Source organism: Anser cygnoides, chromosome 24, assembly GCF_040182565.1.
Source record: "Anser cygnoides isolate HZ-2024a breed goose chromosome 24, Taihu_goose_T2T_genome, whole genome shotgun sequence".
Classification (NCBI taxonomy): domain Eukaryota; kingdom Metazoa; phylum Chordata; class Aves; order Anseriformes; family Anatidae; genus Anser; species Anser cygnoides.
Genome location: NC_089896.1, coordinates 3,294,372 through 3,313,659, shown reverse-complemented (window position 1 = coordinate 3,313,659; position 19,288 = coordinate 3,294,372). Strand labels below are relative to the sequence as shown.

At 58.3% G+C, this 19,288-nt stretch overlaps 2 protein-coding genes and 1 non-coding gene across 14 annotated transcripts in view; all 3 read left to right on the top strand.

Moving 5' to 3' along the window:
* PHACTR4 (phosphatase and actin regulator 4) overlaps positions 1-8,127 on the top strand; it is a 64,087-nt gene extending 55,960 nt beyond the window's left edge. For all 5 annotated transcript variants that reach the window (XM_066982351.1, XM_066982352.1, XM_048073169.2 and 2 more), the window contains 8 exons: positions 711-1,290; positions 1,946-2,169; positions 2,611-2,761; positions 3,393-3,448; positions 4,313-4,374; positions 5,162-5,299; positions 5,988-6,064; positions 6,639-8,127. In XM_066982351.1, the coding sequence (XP_066838452.1) occupies positions 711-1,290; positions 1,946-2,169; positions 2,611-2,761; positions 3,393-3,448; positions 4,313-4,374; positions 5,162-5,299; positions 5,988-6,064; positions 6,639-6,654 (1,304 nt within the window). In that variant the 3' untranslated portion in view covers positions 6,655-8,127. The remainder of the gene's footprint in view (positions 1-710; positions 1,291-1,945; positions 2,170-2,610; positions 2,762-3,392; positions 3,449-4,312; positions 4,375-5,161; positions 5,300-5,987; positions 6,065-6,638) is intronic.
* A 1,370-nt stretch (positions 8,128-9,497) lies between these two features.
* Positions 9,498-18,978, top strand: RCC1 (regulator of chromosome condensation 1). Of its 8 annotated transcripts, none has more exons than XM_066982357.1 (13): positions 9,498-9,576; positions 9,850-9,895; positions 10,333-10,378; positions 11,115-11,172; positions 13,572-13,656; positions 13,778-13,965; positions 14,290-14,469; positions 14,562-14,658; positions 15,255-15,377; positions 15,588-15,743; positions 16,081-16,200; positions 16,645-16,797; positions 17,382-18,978. In XM_066982357.1, the coding sequence occupies exons 5-13, from the start codon at positions 13,584-13,586 to the stop codon at positions 17,555-17,557; spliced, it is 1,266 nt and encodes a 421-aa protein (XP_066838458.1). In that variant the 5' UTR covers positions 9,498-9,576; positions 9,850-9,895; positions 10,333-10,378; positions 11,115-11,172; positions 13,572-13,583; the 3' UTR covers positions 17,558-18,978. The 8 variants fall into 8 exon arrangements, with proteins under 8 accessions (XP_066838458.1, XP_066838462.1, XP_066838461.1 ...); XM_066982361.1 differs by lacking the exon at positions 9,850-9,895 and adding an exon at positions 12,135-12,198 and having other exon boundaries at positions 9,537-9,576; XM_066982360.1 differs by lacking the exon at positions 9,850-9,895 and adding an exon at positions 12,130-12,198 and having other exon boundaries at positions 9,537-9,576.
* Positions 10,025-10,229, top strand: LOC125183915 (small nucleolar RNA SNORA73 family). The gene has a single exon (XR_007166716.1). It is a non-coding gene; the product is annotated as a small nucleolar RNA SNORA73 family (small nucleolar RNA).
* Positions 18,979-19,288: the final 310 nt, after the last annotated feature.

The following is a 19,288-nucleotide window of genomic DNA, read 5'->3' as shown; positions in this document are numbered from 1 at the left end:
AGAGATTTCCTCCTGCAGCTGTTCTCCTTAATGCGATGTGATTCCAGTTTCTTCCCGTCTCCTCCATCACCCAGACACATCCGATGAAGATTCAAGGCTATTAGGAAGTTTTGGAAGCGTTAGTAGGTTTTTTGGAGCAGAGCAAAAGCTCGTCCTCAGGCAGGAGCTGCCAGCAGCAAGGTGTCCTTGGGCCGGGCTGCCAGGGGAAGGGGAAGGCACGCTGCTGCCTGCAGCTCTGCTGCCTTTTGCCTCCAAATGAGACTACCCCCAATTTATTTCTTTTTTTAACGTGCAAGGGAACCGTCAACGCAACCGGAGTCTGGGGTGCCCTGCATGTCTCGGATTCCTTTGCGAAGGGATGCTGTAAATACAGCCGTGAAGTGCCCTACATCCCTGCCTTCCTTGGCTGCGTGCTGGCTCTGGGTGAGCTCCATCTGCTGCCATCTGAGGGCCGGGGCTGTGTCCCCCCGCAGCAGCAGGGCGCGCAGACCTCTCCCAGCCCGCGTGCGTCTGGCTGCGCTCCCAGCTCCTACCTTTGCTGCAGGAAGGGCGCACTGGAGGCTTGCAAGCTGCTTTTTGCTGGCACCTCGTAGCAGAAGAGCAGTTGAGGCGGTTTGGGCCGAGGTTCTGAGTCCTTCGCTGCCTATTCCACGCTGGTGAAGGGCACCCGGCAAACGCCCCGTTAACTCTTGTGTTCCTTTGGTTTCCAGCTGAACTTTCTCAAGCGATGAACAGTGGAACGGGCTTGTCCAAGCCTTCCCCTCCTCTCCCGCCGAAGAGAGGCCTCCTGCCTAGCGCCACGTCAGAGGCAGCTCTCGCTTCCAAGCCCCCGAGCGACAGGACGGTGACGGCAAGCCGCCCCGTGCTGATACCCATGCACATGGCCCCCGCGTACCCGCCGCCCTCGCCATCGCCGCCGCTGCCCACGCACGTACCGCCGGAGCCTCCCCGCGTGCCCTTGCCCACCTCCACCCCCGTCCCAGACCCTCCGCGCTCCCTGGACCTTCCCAAAGAGCCCCCCCCTCCTCCTGAGGACTTCAGGCCCCCCGAGGCGGCAAAGAGGACGGCGGAGCAAGGCTTCGGCGAGCCTCACGCGCTGCCGCGGCTGCCCCAGGTCCCGCTGCACATCCGGATCCAGCAGGCGCTGGCCAGCCCCCTGCCCGTCACGCCGCCTGCCGACGGCTCGCACAGAGCCCACTCGCTGCTCTTTGAGAACGACGCCTTCGGGGAGGACAGCGGCACGCTGGGCAGGACGAGGTCCCTGCCGGTCACCATCGAGATGCTGAAAGTGTGAGTACCTCCCCCATCACCTCCGGTAACGCTTCCCCGGCGCGCTGGAGTTGCACGCCCTGCTTCTCGCAGCCAGGCTCTGACGGCAAAGAAAGCAGCCCTGGTTTCTTTGCTCTTTACAACACTCCAGAAACTGTTTTGCCCGTTGGCTGAATCTTTCAGCCTCTTAGGGGCCCGGTGCGTCTTCCCCGTGAAGTTAACCCCGGTCCTGCGAATTTATCACTCCAAGGGAAATGTGTTCTGGAGTACAAATGCAGGCTGGTGCCAGGAATCTGGCCTGTCTTTAATTGCACTAGGATGAAACGAGGTTCTGGATTTCATCCAGTCGTGGCCTGCTTAACCTTGCCTTTTGCAAAGGGAAGTGGGAAAGGGGCTGTCTCGTGTGGTACCAGAGCTGAACCTGAAAGCCCCAGCGCAGGGTGGCAAGAGGATCGCTTGTTTCTGCAGTGAACCTGTCTCTGGCATTTCCCCCCAGAGCTCCCTGTGTTTTGGGGAGAGGGGACGGAGCAGGGTCACGGGGCTCTTCTGTCTCTGGTTACGGGGCCCCCACAGACCTGCCTTCCGTGGGCCGAGCACAGCTAACAGGGCTTCATGTCCGGGGTATTCCCCAGCCCCCATGGGATGTGCTGAGATGTAATAGTGTGCTTCTCGTTAGTCCAGACGATGAGGAAGAGGAAGAGGAAGACCAGGAAGAAGAGCAGCCTCCGGGCCCCCGTGTGTATATTGGAGATGTGCCGTCTGTAACAGTCATCCCAAAGCTGGTACCCCAGGTCCTGCCAGAGGAGCAGGAGGGAGACGAAGGGATGAGCGACTCTGACTCGGAGGGGCCCATCCTCTACAAAGATGACGAGGACGAGGAGGAAGATGAAAGCCATAACAGTAAGGCTTTGACATTGCAGCTCTCCCTCTTTGCCCCTGCTGAACTCAGTCCTGGCTGTGTTGAGATCTGTATCAAAGAGCTGGTTCACGCAGTGCTGCAAAGCTGCTGGCTCTTGGTTTCACGCTGTACCACGTCCTCTCCCCTGCCTTTTCAAAGCCTGCAGCAGCCAAACCTGCATGTTCATCTGGTGAGATGCTCTCCCTCCAGCTGCAGGTGGTTAATGCAGTAGCCTGTGCTGTCCCACCCCTTCAGGTGGGGTGGCATCAGCTGAGCTGCTGGCGTCGCGCAGGGATGCTGGCTGCTGCTGTGGTGACCAGCTCTGGCTCGGCTGGGAGCTGTAGTGCTGCGCTGGGAAAGCAAACCCCGGGGGAGAGCGCAACTGCCAGGGGCTGTGCTCAGGCACCACCGTCCTCAGCCACATCCCGTCGCTCTCCCCGCAGGCACGCTGGCTAACAAAGTGAAGAGGAAAGACACGCTAGCCATGAAGCTGGGGAACACAACCGCGGTGCAGGAAGAAAAGTTTGTCTTTCCTCGGAAGAGCAAGGAGGAGTGGAACCAAATTCGGAGCCAGATCGGGTCGACGCTGACCAGGTACCACAAGCAGAGGAGGGTTGCGTGTGAACCGTCGGCACGGCCTGAGGGGTGGGACTGGACAAAGCTGGTGTCTTCCCTAAGCAGCCTCTGCTGGAACACCACGGTTGGTTGGGGCAGTGCTGCCGGATCAGGGCTGGGAGGCCAAGTGTTGCTTTCCCCCCTGCGTTATAAAGGCTGGAATTTTCTCCTGGCATTGAGCAATATCTCCTAACAGGCCCCTGATTCCAGATGTTAAATGGTTTGGGAGGGGAAAATCTCAAGGAGTACAGAAGCGTTACTGCCGTAAAATACACATGGCCTATAAAGATGAGGACAGATGCAGGCGGAGTGCTGATGGTGGTGGGTGAAGCTGGGGCTGCTGCTATTCCAGTTTCTGCTCATCTGCCCTAAAAAATTTCCCCTGAGCTTTTGGGGGGCACAGCACTTCCCTAACCTGGCCCTGGGGCTGAGCTGCTTGCTTGAGTGGAGGGGAGGAGAGCCCCAGACAGGGCAGCAGTGATCTCCACTGGTGACTGAGCAGTGCTGAGGAGGTTTGAGAGCACTCAGACCACAAAAGCAGTGGTGTTCTTCATCCCCCGCTGATGGATGACCAGATGACAAGCGCCTAATGTGTTCTGCTTTTCTTTAGGCGACTGAGTCAGAGACCGACAGCAGAAGAACTGGAGCAGAGGAACATACTTCAACGTGAGTAATGCTCCTCTGGTGGTCCTAAGTAATAAAAGCTGCCGTGTTTCCCATCTCACATTTTACTACATGGATACGCGGAGTCTGCCTGAAATGTGCAGATGGAGATGCTTTGGTTACATCACTGCAGGAAAGCAGTTCTGCTGACTTTTCCCAGAACGTTGTTTCCATTAGAACCTGGATAAAATCAGGCCTTCAGTAGTGGCACCAAGCAATGTAGTTCAAAGCGTCATATTGTGGAAGCACTACCAGTCCCCTGCCTGAAACCCCAGGGCAAAATATGTGAGCTGGTTAAGACTCTGCTCTGAAGTTACACAGCAAGGACTGTTACAGGTTTTTGTTTGGGCTGGACTTTTATTTGTGGTCCAGACATCCCAGCATCGTACTGTACAGTCCAGAAAGCAGCAGCTCGTTGTTCAGTGAGCGGTGTTTCTCTTGGCCATACCTTGTTCCGCAACAGTTTTAAACATCTTGGGGAAATGTCAGTTCAGGAAGTTTCCATTTGAAATATTTATCTGCGCTGCTGTTCTCTTTAAACTATTAGTATAATAGCTTTGGGGAAGAGCGATCTGCAAAGAGGCTTGGATGTATTTTGACAGCATGGCCATTAATCTTTAACATACATGCAGCTGGAGAGAATGACTCACGCGTGCCATGTTAAGGCCCACGTTACCACTGTCACTCAGTGGAGTGCTCGGTGAGTAAGGGGATGGAGTTGGGCTGCTCTCTCTGCCTGTAGTGAGTGCAGGTAACGTAGTCAGTCTGATAAAGCTCAACATTCTTCTCCGCTCAAGTCCAGAAGGCGCTTTTCAAAACCTTTGATGCTTACAGGGAAAAAAATTGCTTTTTTTTTTCCCTTGGCAGCGAAAAATGAAGCTGACCGTCAAGCCGAGAAGCGAGAGATCAAACGCAGGCTCACCAGAAAGGTACTGCTGGCCGTCGTGCTGCGACTGCCATCTGGCAGAGCTGTCGGGGACGGTGGTGGCTCTGAGCACGTCGTAGGCGCCTTGCCGCGGGTGAAGTCACGGGGCTGTTGTGTAATTGTCCCCGGTGCCCTCTGACTGCGGGGACTGCAGAATGTGGTCTGTCAGCCACGGCCGGCCCTTGGCACCGCAGCCGGTTTTGACGCTGACAGATCTGAGCTGGCATCAGGTATAACAAGCTGGGTGAGATCTGTTTGGCACCTGGCACTTGTAAGTTTTGCCCGTGCTGGCCTGTTACAGCAGTACTTCAGTGGCCACGGCATTCACACCATGCTCCCCAAAATTCATTTCCCAAGGAACAGCTCGGGAGAAGCTGAGCAGAGCTGCTTTTAGCTGTGATGCCCAGGTTACTCGCTGTTACACATTGCTGGGGAAAATATCTTCCCAAGGGCCCGCAGATACGAAATGTGAGTTCTGCTGTAGCTGAAGCAGAAAATGGGCTTGGTTCAGGGGTGTCATGTGGGGCCACCCTGCAGTGGCTGTTCCCAAGCCCCTCGTTCTCTCTTCCTGGGATTGTGGCCTCGGTTCTGCCCTTGTGGCCTCGTGGTCCAAACAAGACCCCTTAGAGGTAAATCGTCTGTGAGAGCATTTGCCTGGTCCCTTGCAGCCTGCATCGTGAGCAGGACCTTGGTGTCCCAGCGAGGGAGCTGGTCTCAGTTTCTCCTGGGATGGCAGCTCCTGAGCAGCTCTGGGGACAAGGCACACACTGACTTTTTGTTCTTGCATTCAGCTTAGCCAAAGGCCTACGGTGGCAGAGCTGCAGGCCAGGAAGATCCTGAGGTTTAACGAATATGTGGAAGTGACAGACGCTCAAGACTACGACCGGCGAGCAGATAAGCCGTGGACAAAGCTTACACCGGCTGACAAGGTAACAGGGAGCGTCCTGTTCCCAGGCGGGGCAGGGAGCTAGGTCAGGGTGTCCCAAGCAAAAGGCTGAGAGCCAAGAATTGCTCTTTCTTCTGTTTTTTTAACCTCTGCATCTTTCCCTCTGCCACCCCACCAAGCACCACCAGTGTGCTTCACCCACGTGTGCTGTACCCAGCCCTGTTCCTGCCCCCTCCGCAGTGACACGGAGCCCACACGGGCACTGCCTGCACTGCAGCGTGACCTGTCTCGGCTTCTGGGTGGTATAAAAGGGTGCAAGGCACAGGGCGGTGGTTGGGGGAGTGCGGTTTTTCACAGGCTGAGGCAGGCTTAGGCAAGCTGGCGGGGAAGACGCCTGTTCTCATCTTCCCTGGCCACTTGGGGGGACTGCCCGGCCTTGGTGTGGAGGAGGTGGGGCGGATTAAATTCTGCCTGGTGCGAAGGATCTGTGAAAGCTGGGGTGGCTGCTGCAATCTGAGCTCCTTCCTCTGCCAAAAGGAGCTGCGGGATTCAGGCTTATGTTTAAAAACTGCTCTTACTCTTCGCTTCACCACTGAAAGGTGATAGAAATCAGCCCCGAGCAGGAGTGTTGGAGCCACAACACCTTCTTGCCGTGTCTGAGCTCACTTAAAATGGGGGATAGAGGGTCATACGCCCCAGCAGGAGATAAAGATCTCTCCCTTTTCACGCAGGCTGCCATCCGGAAGGAGCTAAACGAGTTTAAGAGCTGTGAAATGGAAGTCCACGAGGAGAGCAAACAGTTCACACGGTGAGACCGCAGCGCTCGCATAGTCTGTGCTGTCGGGAGAGCTGTGTTGCAGGGGTGCTGCTGGGAGGCAGAGTATTAAATCCTTAGGAGAAACGACCTGTGCAGCACTTGCAGATTTAACATCCCTTTCCACCTTGGTGTTGTTGGGTGACAGGAGGGGTACCTGACACGAAGAGGTGTTCTTCCCTAAACTGGGGCTTAGATCCTGGAAACTCAAAATGGCCAGTGGCTGGTTTAGGGTGTTTCTGAAACCTGTGTGAGGCTGCAGCCAGTGAGCTTTTCTGGGGCTAGAGACACGCGACAGAAGCCACAGCCACAAAGCACACTGGTAGTTAGCTCTGACGTGACCCATGCAGTAACCTGTGCATCGTGGCGCGAGTGATTCTTCCCCCCGCCCCCAAGCTGTGTGGCTGAGTGTTTGCAGAGCACAAATGCTTTCTAAGGCAGAGGTGAAACTGTTAACAGCTTCACTGAGGGCTGAGAATTCAGAAATGATTCAGTTCAGTAGCTGTTTAACCCAAGTTCCAAGGATGACACTTTGTTGGGTTTTTTTTTTTTTTCACTTGGCTTTTAGGTACCATCGACCATAATCTTCCAAGAAGGAGCAAGAGACCCAAGAGGACTGGAAGTTCTCTGCGTCCCTCTCCTGGGCAATACAGCAAGGGTAGAACCTCGCCTCTTCCAAGATTTGCCTTCAAAACATATCCAGAAAAGGGCTTTTGGCCGGGGAAGGGGGAATCCTGTCTGAATGTAGCATTTCACTGGAACAAACACGTCTCGAGTGCCGTCAGGCTGGAACTGAACACTATACCTCGCGCAGCTCAGCAATACGCCTCTCCTCCGCCGCCAGCATCCCTGCCAGGAGTCCACGCACGTGTGAACGAGCAGTTCGTTCCCCAGCTCCCTTTCTGTCGTGACGGGCCCGGTTCTCAGCTGTACGTACTCCTTTTGGGTGCAAACCCTTCGTTTCCTCCTCCTTACCTAGAGGAGGAAAAAAACTTGGCAGCTCTGGTGTTGGAGAGCTGAGGAATGGAGAGTGGATGTGCTAGGAAGCACGCGTGTATATTAGCTGTGTACAGCGAACCCTGTGCAGGTGCTGACCTGGCAGACAACTGACATGTGACTCGTAATTTTTTGCATTTGCTCGCGTCTGTCGTATCTTTAATGTCCTGAATCACTACTGACCAACGGTTTGTTGTCCTGGAAGGGAATTGTATAGATATTAACATATGCTGCATCTTTTTTGTAAAAAAAAAATCAAAACAAAAGAACTTAAAAACAGAAAAAAAGGCAAAACACAAATGTATAAAGCATTCCCTCCCTGCTCTCTCACACTTGCGGTGATGTTAATGGATCTTGTCTTGAGAATATCTAGGCTTGTTTAACAAATTACAGAACCAGGAAATGACTGTTGCCTTTTTAAAACTTTTTAATTTGGGGAAGCTGTGGTAGTAGTAAATTCTTTTTATCGTCGCTTCCTCTCAGATGTTTTTTTTTACTCTCCCAAATCAGGGTGAAACTTGCCTTTTCTCATTTTTTACAGCAAAACCTACTGGAAACTTGATAATTTCACTGTGTGGGTGGAAGGTGCGGGGAGGAGAAGAGGTTTAAAAAAGTGACCTTAAAATAGATACTCTTGCTCTTCTGAGAATCTCAAGTTGGTTCTTCCGGAACTTTGGGTTTAAAATCTGGTATGGGCGCACTGCTGTATCATGCACAGAACTAACCCACGTGTGAGATGCCACTAGCCATGAAGGGAGTATCACAGGCCTGCAGGTTGTGGGAATGAAGAGGAGGGCTCGCCTTGTTCGCAGACCTGCCGGCGTGGTGCTCGGGCTCTTTTGGGAGCCCCGTGGCAGGCCGGGCCTCGCTGCGCTGCCTCCGCGCCATGCCAAGGCTCGGGCCCTGCGCCCGACGCTGCCTTCGCCCGCGGGGGGTGCGCGTCCCTCACAGCTTCCCCGTGTACAGTACGGCTGTAGACTAAATCATTGCATTGTATATCTGTCTCCTCATCAACAGATTTTAATTATTGAATAAAAGTATTTTAGGATTTTTTTTTTAAACGGCTGCTCTGGTTGTGTTTTAAATGGCTCCTGTTGGAGGAGGTTGGGGGTTCAAAGGTCTCTGCTCCCCAGAAGCAGAGAACATCGTGAGGTGTAAGGGACCCACAGGGATCACAGGTCCAACTCCTGGCTCCACACAGCACCACCCCAAAACCAGACCATGTGTCTGAGAGCATTGTCCAAATACTCCTTGAGCTCCGGCAGGCCCAGAGCCATGACCACATCCCTGGGGAGCCTGCCCCAGTGCCCGACCACCTCTGGGTGCAGAACCTTTCCCTCACACCCAGCCTGACCCTCCCCTGTCCCAGCTCCATGCCGTTCCCTCGGGTCCTGTCGCTGTCCCCAGAGAGCAGAGCTCAGCGCCTGCCCCTCCGCTCCCCTCGTGAGGGAGCTGTAGGCCGCCATGAGGCCTCCCCTCAGCCTCCTCTGCTCTGGGCTGAACTGTTACCTTAAAAGTCAGTCAAATAAACTCTCTAAGGCTCAATTTGGGTTTTAGAAAGCAGGCATTCTTTAATTGTGGTGCCAGACACACGGGATCATTCCACCCAGTGTGTGCGCCCAGTTATCTGGGCTACAGCGGTTACATGCAATCAAAACATGCATATCCATTAGGTTTCCAAGAAATAACCAACACATTCATACAGTTTCCCGTAACTCATTAAAATATGTAAATGTCCCTGATGCTGGCACAATTGTTCCCACTGGTGGTTTTTGGGGGGAATCTGGTGGCCGTTGGTAGTCTTCCTCACTGTGTTTGCTGCTTAAACCCAGGTCTTGTGCATGCTCAGGCCATCTCGTTCTTTATCTCATTTCAGGTTAGGCGTGCATACTAAATTAAGTGATTTACACGTGAGGACACGTGCACACCAGGACTTTCTCACCTATTCTTTACAGTTACACCCCCCAGGCCTAGGTCATCTTGCCCCCCTCCCCCGTCCTGTTTTGGGGACACAACTGGGACCCCATCCTGCGTGGCCTTACAGACAAGGCTCACTGATTAGTGCGTTCAGGCTGGAAATGAGGAGACATTTCTCCTCAGAAAGAGCGGTCAGGCGTTGGGACGGGTTGCCCAGGGAGGTGGTGGAGTCACCGTCCCTGGGGGTGTTCAAGGGGAGGTTGGACGTGGTGCTTGGGGACAAGGTCAGTGGGTGATGGGGGTGGCAGGGGGCGGTTACACCAGACGATCCCTGAGGGCTTTTCCAACCCCAACGATTCCAGGATTCAAATCTCCCCCCTCAGCCCCCTTCCCGCCTTCCCACTGCGCATGCTCCCCCCCCGCTGCGCCCGGCCCCTTTCCCGCCAAAGCGCCCCTTTTGCACACGAGCCGCCCGGCCCTCCCTCTTGTTCTCCGCGCATGAGCGCCCAGGCCCCGCCCCCCGGCGCTCTATAAATACCGCCGCGCGCAGCCTCTCGTCCTCTTTCCCCGGCGGCGGGCGGCGAGCGTGGAAGGTGAGCGTGGCCTACCCTCTTTCTTTCTTCTTTCACTCTTTTTTCCTATTTTCGTTTTTTCCCCTTTTCCCATTTCTTGTTTTTTTCCCATTCTCCTCGCTGCGGCGGATAGAGCCGGTGACCTTTATATGAGGGCTGCGAAGGGCGGTGCTGCTCGCAGCCAGCCCCCGGCCCACCGCGGCCTACCTGCGCTGAGGGGGCGGCCGCGCCCCGAGTGGGGGGGGGTCGCTCTGGGCGGCGCCGCCCCTCAGCGCCTCCTCTCCCTTCCCTCAGGTTCGTTCCTGGTGCTCGGTCCGGCCTCGGCCTGCCTGCTCCCCGAGTAAATGTCCGCCTGCGGAGCGGGAGGGGGGACCGGGGGGTGTAACGGGGTGAGGGGAGGCTTGGGGGGGGGGGGGGGGGGGGGGGGGGGGGGGGGGGGGGTGTGTAAGGGGGTTGGGGGGGGCAGGCCCCAACGTGGACACCCGGAGAAGTAGCTCTCTCATGGCTCTGTCCGTGTGGCGCGCGGGAGCGTAGGCCCTCGGGCCTGTGACGTACAGTCCCCTTCCACAACGTTGGAGAACGAGCCGGGCCTCGAGTCTGCAGCCTGCATATTCCTACTGCTTCTCTGAGCCCCCGGGCCGTTACAGAGGAGATAAACCATGCAGGAAACAAATTACGCAGGGGGGCTTCGTTTCGGGACATGGGGGAGACGCGGGGGGGGGGGTGCAGGTCGGACAGTCTGAGGGCAGTTACTTAACGCCTTTTCTTTGTTCGCAGTTTCTAACTTGAAAAATTTGATGTGGGCGGAGCGCTGCTTCGGAAGGTGAGTGATTGTGCACAAATGTTGTGTAGTTACCTTGCCATCTCGATAGCTTCCCCTTTAAATAAGTTTCAGGTATTTGCTTTAACTGGCTTACGCAAACTGAAATGGATCAGGGATTTGAAATAATGAAATACCAATACTGGTGTTTAACAGCAAAAGCTTAGCTTGCGCGTTCCTTAGGTTCTGAGCTTTTGTTGGACTGATACGAGAGGCCTGCTCCTGAATATTAGAAAAAAGCGGAAAAACTTAAAGTGAAGGTGAATGATGCTTAATTGGCTTTTGAAGGCTGTATTGTTATGTGAATTTGGGAAAGAGCAGAACCGAATTTGTGCAAAGTCATGGAGGCCCTGGCTTAGACCCTTGCCCTTGTGAAACCTGACCCAGCTCAGCCATTTTGTTGTCTCAGCCTCATCTGAACAAGAACAGCCCATGTGCGCTCACCCAGACTTCCATGTTAATCAGTCCCAAAGCAAAGCAGACTTTTTTTTTTACCCTGGGAAAAATGTGTTGGTAATGTGGGTGCAGAAGCACTGGGGTCTTAACTGGGGAGAAGGGGAATGGAAAGCACGTGGTTTGCTTAATGAGGGCTGGGAGCACGTGGCTGTACTGCCCCTGGCCGTGTATGTGATGGACTAGCGAAATGAATTGTGCTTCCTGCCAGATTATAAGTAGGAAAATCCACTTGGAACACAAGTAATAAGCTTTCTTGATTATTTTTTTTTGTTTTTTGTTGCAGACACTGGTGAAAGCTTGTGATTGAGTGCTACCAACAGCAGTCTGCGTACCCAGTGAGGGTGAGTATGCCCTGAGCACAGCTCCAGCCCAAATGCTGAGCAGAGGTGGTGGCCAAGGTTTGGTTCCTGCAGGGTGTACAGTCTGAGCCTCTGCAGAGTTCAGAGCGGGCTGGAAATGGGAGAAGGTGCCTACATGTGGTGACCTCGGAGCACGTGCTTCGTGCTGGGGGCCTGCAGTTCTCTGCCCAAAGCGACCTCCAGAGCAGTTCTCTGCTGTACCAGAGCACCCAGAGGCTGCGGGGGGTTGTGTAGCTGCTGTGTGAGGTGGCACATGAAATGAAGCGGGGGCTGAACCCCTGTGGGTGGGCTGCACCCTGAGGAGCTGGGGGCTCTGGTGGGTTTCCATGCCTCATCTACACCGGCTTGGGAGAGCACGTGTCTGAGCACCACCTCCTGGTCCTGCACCTGAAAAGGAGCCCAAGAAGCGGAGTGAAGTGAGGCGTTGGGAACTGTTGTGGCTGTGAGGGGAGGCTGCCTGGTGCTGGGGGAGAGGGGGAGTATGGTGTGGAAGTCGTGTACAGCTGGTGGTCGGTGTCCATCTGGGAGGTTTCGCAGCTTCTGTGAATGTTCTGGGACCTGTGATGCTGTGCCTGATGAATAAAGAACTTTGAAATGGTGTTGTGTGGCTGTTTTCTCTGGCGTGACTGCTAGCCATTGGTTTGTTCTCTGAACGGAGCTCAGGAAACCCCAAGTAAACACTTTGTGTAGTTGGGTTCTACCCCCCTTGGATGGCATTCAGCCTGCCCTCATTTCCAGTAGCCTCAGCTCCTGGGACTGGGAGGTTGTAGCTCAATGTGACCACTACTGGGTATTACTGGTGCGGGTACCACTAAGGGAAGTCTTGTAACCCTTAGAGCCACCAGAAGTTCTGGGGTGGGCAGCAGGGGGTTGTACCTCTGGCTTTAGGGTTGTTACGAGGTGGGTAACCATACTTAGGCGTCTTTCCCCTCTGTTAAGTGAAGGACTTAGAGCTGCTTTTATTCCTGGTGGACCTCTATGAACACTTGGGGATCTTTAACCCTGACTGTAAGTAGTCTGTAGTGCCGTCCCCAGGGCTGGGGGCGTTGTGAGCAGAAGAGGGGCGGCTTGCCCGTGCTGGGTGAGGGCTTGGGCTGGCGAAGGAAGGGGTGAGGGAGAAGGAAAGGGGGGGCCTGGGCCTGGCGGGCTGGGCAGGGAATTCCCTGCAGGAAAAATAAAGGGGGGGGGGGGGGGCACTGAGCTTCAGGGGGCATCCCTCGTGAGGCTGAGCGAGTTGTGCCGCTCGGTTTGGGGAAAGAATTTGCTAAAAGGGGGCTGAAAATTGTTCTGGGGGCTGGGGCAGGCGGCTTTGGTTTTTTTGGGGGGGGGGGGGGGGGGGGAGCAGCTGAGGCTGCCGGGCTCCCGGCCGCGTTCCCCATCGTTCACGGGGCAAAGAATGGCGGCGGAGGGGCTTGCGGGGAGCCCCCCGTTTGTGTGCAGTGTCGGGGGGGATCCCCCCGCTCTGGGGCTCGTCCCCCCCCAAAAAGACCCCATGGGGGGGGGGCTCCAGGTCCCTTCCGGCCGCTTCACCCCCCCCCGCACTGCCCCAGCCTCTCCGGGGGGGGGGTGCAGCTGCCCCGGGGGGCTCCCCCCGTGCCCGGTGCGCCGGGGCCAGGCCCGGCCCCTCCCGCAGCCGCCACCAGAGGGCGCCGGTCCCCCCCCGGTCCCCGCTGTCCCCCCCCCGGGGCCGTCCCCGCGCATGCTCGGGGCCGGGAGCGCGGCGGCGGCGGCGCGGCGGAGGTGGGAGCGCGGCCCCGGGGCCGGGGGCACCGGGCGGGGCCGGGGGGGGGGGGGAGGGAAAGGGACGGGGATGGGCACCGGGGGGGGGGCCGGGGCCTAGTGCTCCGCACGGGGGCCGTAGCTTTGCCCCCCCCCCCAGCTCCGTGTTGGGCTGGGGAAGGCCGGGGAGCGGCGGAACCGGAGGGGGGTGGCGGGGAAGGGAGGGCGGACGGACGGACGGACGGGCGGGAGATTCAAACGGGGATCCGCGGGGAAGGGGCTGGGGGGGGCCCTCGGGGTCCCCGCCTTCCCCTTGGGACGGTCGCGGGGTGTTTGGAAGCGGAGGGTTGGGGGGGGGGGGCAGAGTTGCAGGAGGCTCGGCAGCGGGAGCACGCGGCGGGCGAAACGCGCAGGGAAACCGAAAATGCGGGGTTTTCAAAGTGGGGCGGGGGTCGGTGCCCGAATCCTAACTCGGTGCCCGAATCCTGACTCGGTGCCCGAATCCTAACTCTTCTGCCCTCAGACCCTTAGGAGACGGGGGCTGCAGCGACCCGAGGGGAGGCCCGGGGATCGTCTTCGGAGAAAAATCCTGACAGCTGCGCTGCGGCTCCCCGGCGAGCTCCCGGCTGGGCGAGCCCCTCACAGCGCCTTTGTTTGTTTAGGTCTAAACCACCATGCCAGGAAAACGCACCGCAAAGAAAAGCCCTGTGCCAGAAGACGAGTCTCCTGCCAGGAAGAAGCTTAAAGGTAAGAAGACTCCCCTGGGAGCCCCCGAATTCCCTGCGCAGCCGTACCGGAAGGGTTTCCCCCCCCCCCTTCCCCAACCCCGGCAGCACACCCCATGCCTCCTTTCTGCCCCGCGACGCAGTCAGCCACCCGTCCCACCGGACGCAGCCCGGCCTGGTGCTTTCGCTGGGGCAGGGGGACGTCGGCCAGCTGGGCCTGGGCGAGGGCGTGATGGAGAGGAAGAAGCCAGCCTTGGTGCAGCTGCCGGAGATGATCGTGCAGGCGGAGGCGGGAGGGATGCACACCGTGTGCCTCAGCGAGACGGGCAAGGTGAGAGCGGCGGTTCAGGCTGGGGTGGAGGGGGGCAGCGTGGGGACGCGGGGGAGGCTGAGCTGCGACCCCCCCTGCAAGCTCGGGGAGGTCCTCGTATCCTGGAGCGGGGTCAGGATCGGACCCCGCTCCGCCCCCGTGTAGCTGCGGGGTGGCAACTTGCGGGTGTCCCTTGCTCCAGCTCCTGGATGGCGTCTGTGCCACAGACCTCAAAGTTTTTGGGGTGCAGAGGGACGAGTCGGCCTGGTGGGGCTCCGTCCCCTGGCTTCACGCACGTCCTGCTGACTTCTGTGTCCCTTCCCGACCGGCTTGCTCTGTCTGCAGATCTACACCTTTGGCTGCAACGACGAAGGCGCCCTCGGGCGCGACACCTCGGCAGAAGGGTCTGAGACCACGCCGGGGCTGGTGGAGCTGCAGGAGAAGGTGGTGCAGGTCTCGGCGGGGGACAGCCACACAGCGGCGCTGACGGATGACGGCAGGGTTTTTGTCTGGGGCTCTTTCCGGGTACGTCGATTTCTTAAAAAATCGCTGGAAGCTCTGCCGGGGGTTGCTGGGCTGCTTCAGTGACTCACTTGGGCGTGTGTCTCCTCACCCAGGATAACAACGGGGTGATAGGCCTGCTGGAGCCTATGAAGACGAGCTCTGTCCCTGTGCTCCTCCAGCTCAGCTCACCTGTCATTAAAATTGTCTCAGGTGAGCCAGATCCTGGGTGTGCGTGGGTCAGGCTGCTGGATGAGGCTGTTTCAGCCTTGGCTGGGGGGTGAGGGTCCAGAGGGTCCGTGCCCTTTTTCCTGGGTACAAGGGTCTGCTTGCTCCCTTCTGGCTCCTGAGAGCGCAGACCTCGTGTCTCTGCTAGCCCCAGTGTTGTTTTTAAATCAGGTTGGGTGAAATATTAACATGTTTTACAGTTTAGCTGTACAGTTAGTTTACGGTTGGTCTGAAATGCTTTACAGTTAGTGCCCTAACTGTCGCCCCGTGGGGCTGAGGCACTCACCCTCTCTGGATTTTCCCTGGCAGAGCAGCCAGGGAATTCATCCAGGGCCCAGCTGAGGCTGGGGGGCACCCGTGCCTGTAAACCGTCCCAGTGGAAGTTCTGTGGAGCTTCAAATGGGGAAATGGGATCAGGAAGAGAGATCTTGGTGTTTCAAGTGTTCCAGAAAGCAGCAAACCCCACCGAATTCTAGAAAGCTTGGACAGCTGGCGTTTTGCTGTGACCCCTGAGTCTTGCTGGGGTCCTCGAGGGTCTGGACGGCGGCTGCCGCTCGCTCACCTCCCACGTCTCCTCGCAGGGAACGACCACTTGGTGATGCTGACGATGGACGGCGACCTGTTCACGTGCGGCTGCGGCGAGCAGGGCCAGCTGGGGAGAGTGCCGGAGCTCTTCGCCAACCGAGGAGGGCGGAAAGGGCTGCGTGAGTGGCTTTGGTGCTCGGGGACGCTCGTGGCTGCGGCGAGCGGGCCGCGTGCTTGGGCTCCAGCGCTGAGCCTGTCCCTTCCCCAGCAGCTCAGGGGGCTTGTTTGTAAATCAGTTGCTTCGGTGATCACCAATTCGGTGATCCAAGGGGAGATGCAAAGGGTGTAAAGCGTTAGTTCTCATACCGCGCCTTGTTTCTTGTCCCCAGAGCGCCTGCTGGTCCCGCAGCGTGTCCCTGTCAGAGGCAGAGGCAACAAAGGCAAGATGCGCTTCCAGGACGCCTTCTGTGGGGCTTACTTCACTTTTGCCGTCACGCAGGAAGGACACATCTACGGGTTCGGCCTCTCCAACTACCACCAGCTGGGTGAGTTTACTTGGGCCCTCCAGATCTCCTGCCTTCTCGGTGGCTTTGGTGGGGATCCGGAACACCTTGAACCCACTGCGCGCTCCCAGTGCCCGGTGTAGGACAGACTGGAGCTGGAAATGAGCGGGGGGATCACCCTGCAGAGCTCTGGGTGTAGGTCCCAGCCCTCACAGCCCGTGGATTTGAGCAGAAATGCGATACCCTTCAGCGCTGGGACTGGGGGAGCTGGGCCGTTAGTGGGGTGAGCCCCAGGCGGATGGCTCAGTGCCGGCGCCTGGCCTGGGCTGTCCATGCCTGTGTTCCTGACGTGCCGGGGTTTGTGCGTCCCGCCCCGCAGGGACCCAGGGCACCGAGCCCTGCTTCTCCCCGCAGAACCTGACGTCCTTCAAGAACTCCACCAAGTCCTGGCTCGGGTTCTCCGGCGGGCAGCACCACACCGTCTGCGTGGACTCGGAGGGTGAGCCCCCGTGGGACGGGGGGGCCGGGAGCTGTGCCGAGCACCGCAGGGCTCCCGTGGGTCTCGCCCCAGCTGGGGAGGTGTTGGGGTGCGGGGGAAACGCTGAATCCCGCTGAGTCCCTGGTGTTCAGGGCAGCGTGGCTGCAGCGTCTGCGTGGGTGAGCCGGGAAGGGGCTGTTTGGCTCTTCCACGCCACTTTTTCAACCGGGCTGTGCTTCTGGATTTGAAGCAAAGACCGGGGTGATAACAGCAACCCACGTAGGGTCCTGTCCCCCACTGTGCAGCTGGGGGGCCCCGCGTTGGGACCTGGGGCGTGCTGCGGGACGTGGCAGGGAGGAGCAGTGCTCCCAGCTCCTCTGGGATCAGCCCTGGGGGAGGAAAGGTCTGCCTGCAGCGGCCTTCCCTCCACTTTGAGTCACCTCCTGCGCGTCTCTCGTGCCCCAGGTAAAGCCTACAGCCTGGGCCGGGCCGAGTACGGCCGGTTAGGCCTCGGGGAAGGGGCAGAAGAGAAGAGCACACCCACCGTCATCCCCGACCTCCCCAGCATCTCTTCCGTGGCATGCGGCGCGTCGGTCGGCTACGCTGTCAGCAGTGACGGTGAGTGGCAGGCACTCCCTGCCCACGGAGCGCTGCCCGCCCCTCGTCTGTCCCTCCTGGGGTGCTGCCCAGCCAACCCAACCCCCCCGGGGCTTCATCACGTGCTGCTGGGGCAGGATTCGAGCTGGGTCCCGGTGCTCGCGGCCCCTGCCAAGCACCCAGCCCGCGGGAGCCGAGCGGCAGCTGCTGAAATATTTTTGTGGGCGCTTGGCGGCGAGGTTTGGGGAAGAGTGTTGACCCGGGAGGGGGTCGCTGACCTGCTGGTCCCTTCTCCGAGCTGTGAACTCGGCTGCTGCGAGAGCTCTGTGTGCTCCGGCGCTGCGTTGGCTTGCCTGGAACACGTGCAGCCCGCAGCTGTGGGAAGCATTTGCCATCACGTGAGAACAGGCAGCGTGTTGATGGATGGGGGGGGGTCAGGAAACCTGGCTTGGGAGCAGGCTGCGTGCTGAAAAACTGCCTTGAGGGAGGCCAAAACAGCTCCCTTCTCTCACCCCTGCCTGCTTCTCCGGCACCCTTCAGTTGCCCCTTGCTTGGGGATCTCAGAACTTCACCCAGAACCCAAACTCGTCTCGCCTCTCTTGCAGGACGAGCGTTTGCCTGGGGCATGGGCACCAACTACCAGCTGGGCACCGGGGAGGAGGATGACGTCTGGAGCCCCGTGCAGATGACGGGCAAGCAGCTGGAAAACCGCGTGGTCCTGGCCGTGTCCAGCGGAGGCCAACACACTGTCTTGCTGGTCAAGGACAAGGAGCAGAGTTGATGAAGCGGCTGGAGCACAGCGGGATCGCGGGGCCCGCGCACACACCCACCTTCTGCCCTTGGTCTCTTTTTGGGAGGCTGGTTCCCAGCTCCGCTCTCTCGCAGACCACGTCAGGGAAGGCAGGAGGGCCCCCGGAGCCGGGCCCCGAGGGGTCCTGGCGGTGTCTGCGTGGCTGGAGCAGGGATCTGCAGGGATGCTCGTGTTTTCTGTCTGCAAGTGTCTGTCTTCCCGTGGTGCCAGGTGCTCTGTCAGCTCCTCCAGTTCAGCTTGGTCCTAAACTGGTCTCAGTGCTGTGGCTAGATGGGTTTTCCACCTTTTTTTTTTTTTTTTTTTTTTAATATTTTCTGGCCCAGCAAAGCTGAGTGCCTTGTGCTTCACTACACGGAAGGGTTTGGGCATCAGGCTTCCTGAGGTTCCCTGGTTCCGAAGTCTCCAGGTGCTGCCCCCATCCCCTTCACCTGAACATCTTTCATCTCTGTGCCCAGGTCTCTCCTCTTACCGATTTGTCTGCTGCCACTCACCGAAGCCCCCTGGGCTTGGTCGGGTGACGTCTCAGTCCAGCAGAAACATTCCCGTGCGGCGGGGACGTGGGGAGGGAGCTCTCATTCTGTTTCCCTCTCACACCCACCTCGCAGTGGCGCAGAGGTGCTGAGGGTTGGCCCGGATGGATTCGTGTGCCCCACGGTGGGTGTTGCAGCCTGGGGAGGGGGACTGCAGCTGGATGCTGCCCGTTGCACGCGGAGCAGGTGCTGCGAGTGGGACTCTTGCTGCTGGAGGAGGTGGGCTCCTCCCTCCCACCCTTCACTTCTGAGTCTGAGCCAAAATCCCGCAAGAAGCGAGGCCAGGAGCAGGATCAAACGTTCCCCAACCTCCCTCCCTCCATCTCTTTTCTACAATCTCTTCCACTCTTGCTCTTTGCTCCCGTCACCTTGGGAAACCCAGCAAAACCAGTGCCACGGAGGGGACTCGGTTCTTCTAATTTTCTCTGTTTGATTTTCTCCTCCGTCTGGTGAGGAAGGAGCCTCATTCGCTCTCAAGGCCTCGCTGAGAAGACAGAAACCAAACCCAGCTATGCACCTAGGCCCTCCAACCAGCGGGACTCTCCCCGTCGCCTCCGGTTCTTGCTCCAGCTGGTCCCGCTCCCTGTGCCCCGGCCTGCCCCGGTTTTTCTTTCCGTGCTGCCTTCCAGGTACCTGGACTGAGAGGGGGGGCTCCGAGGACAGATTTTACGCGTTAAGTTGTAGCGACAGGGGGAAGCGGTGGGTGTGTGTGCGGGGCAGGGGGGTGGGGGGGCTGGGGGTCGTACAACGGCTTAGGTCAAATTTTTTTAAAGAAAATGTAAAGTATTTTGGTTGATTGAGGAAGAGAGGAAAAAAAAAAAGTAATCTTTTAATGTTTGGAATAAACTGAGTTTTGGTAAACCCTGGGCTTTCCCCTCGGTTTTGGGGGGGGGGGGGGGGGCAGCACCTCCATGGGCACGGCGCTCGCGCCAGGCTCGCGTCTCTCAACCCCGGCGGTGCTGCGGGGGCCGAGGTTTGGTGTCTGTGCTGGGTGCGGGTGGCAGGACGCTTTCCCCGGGTGCAGGGACACCCTTGGGTGCTGCCCGTGCCCGTAGCCTGTGCACACGTGCAGTGTGGGGACGCGGCCGCAGGATGGCAGCAGGAGGAGGCGCTGGGGGCGGCAGGGTGCAGGGGAGCGGGGCGAGGAGGGGATGGTTCCTCGGGGGTCCCG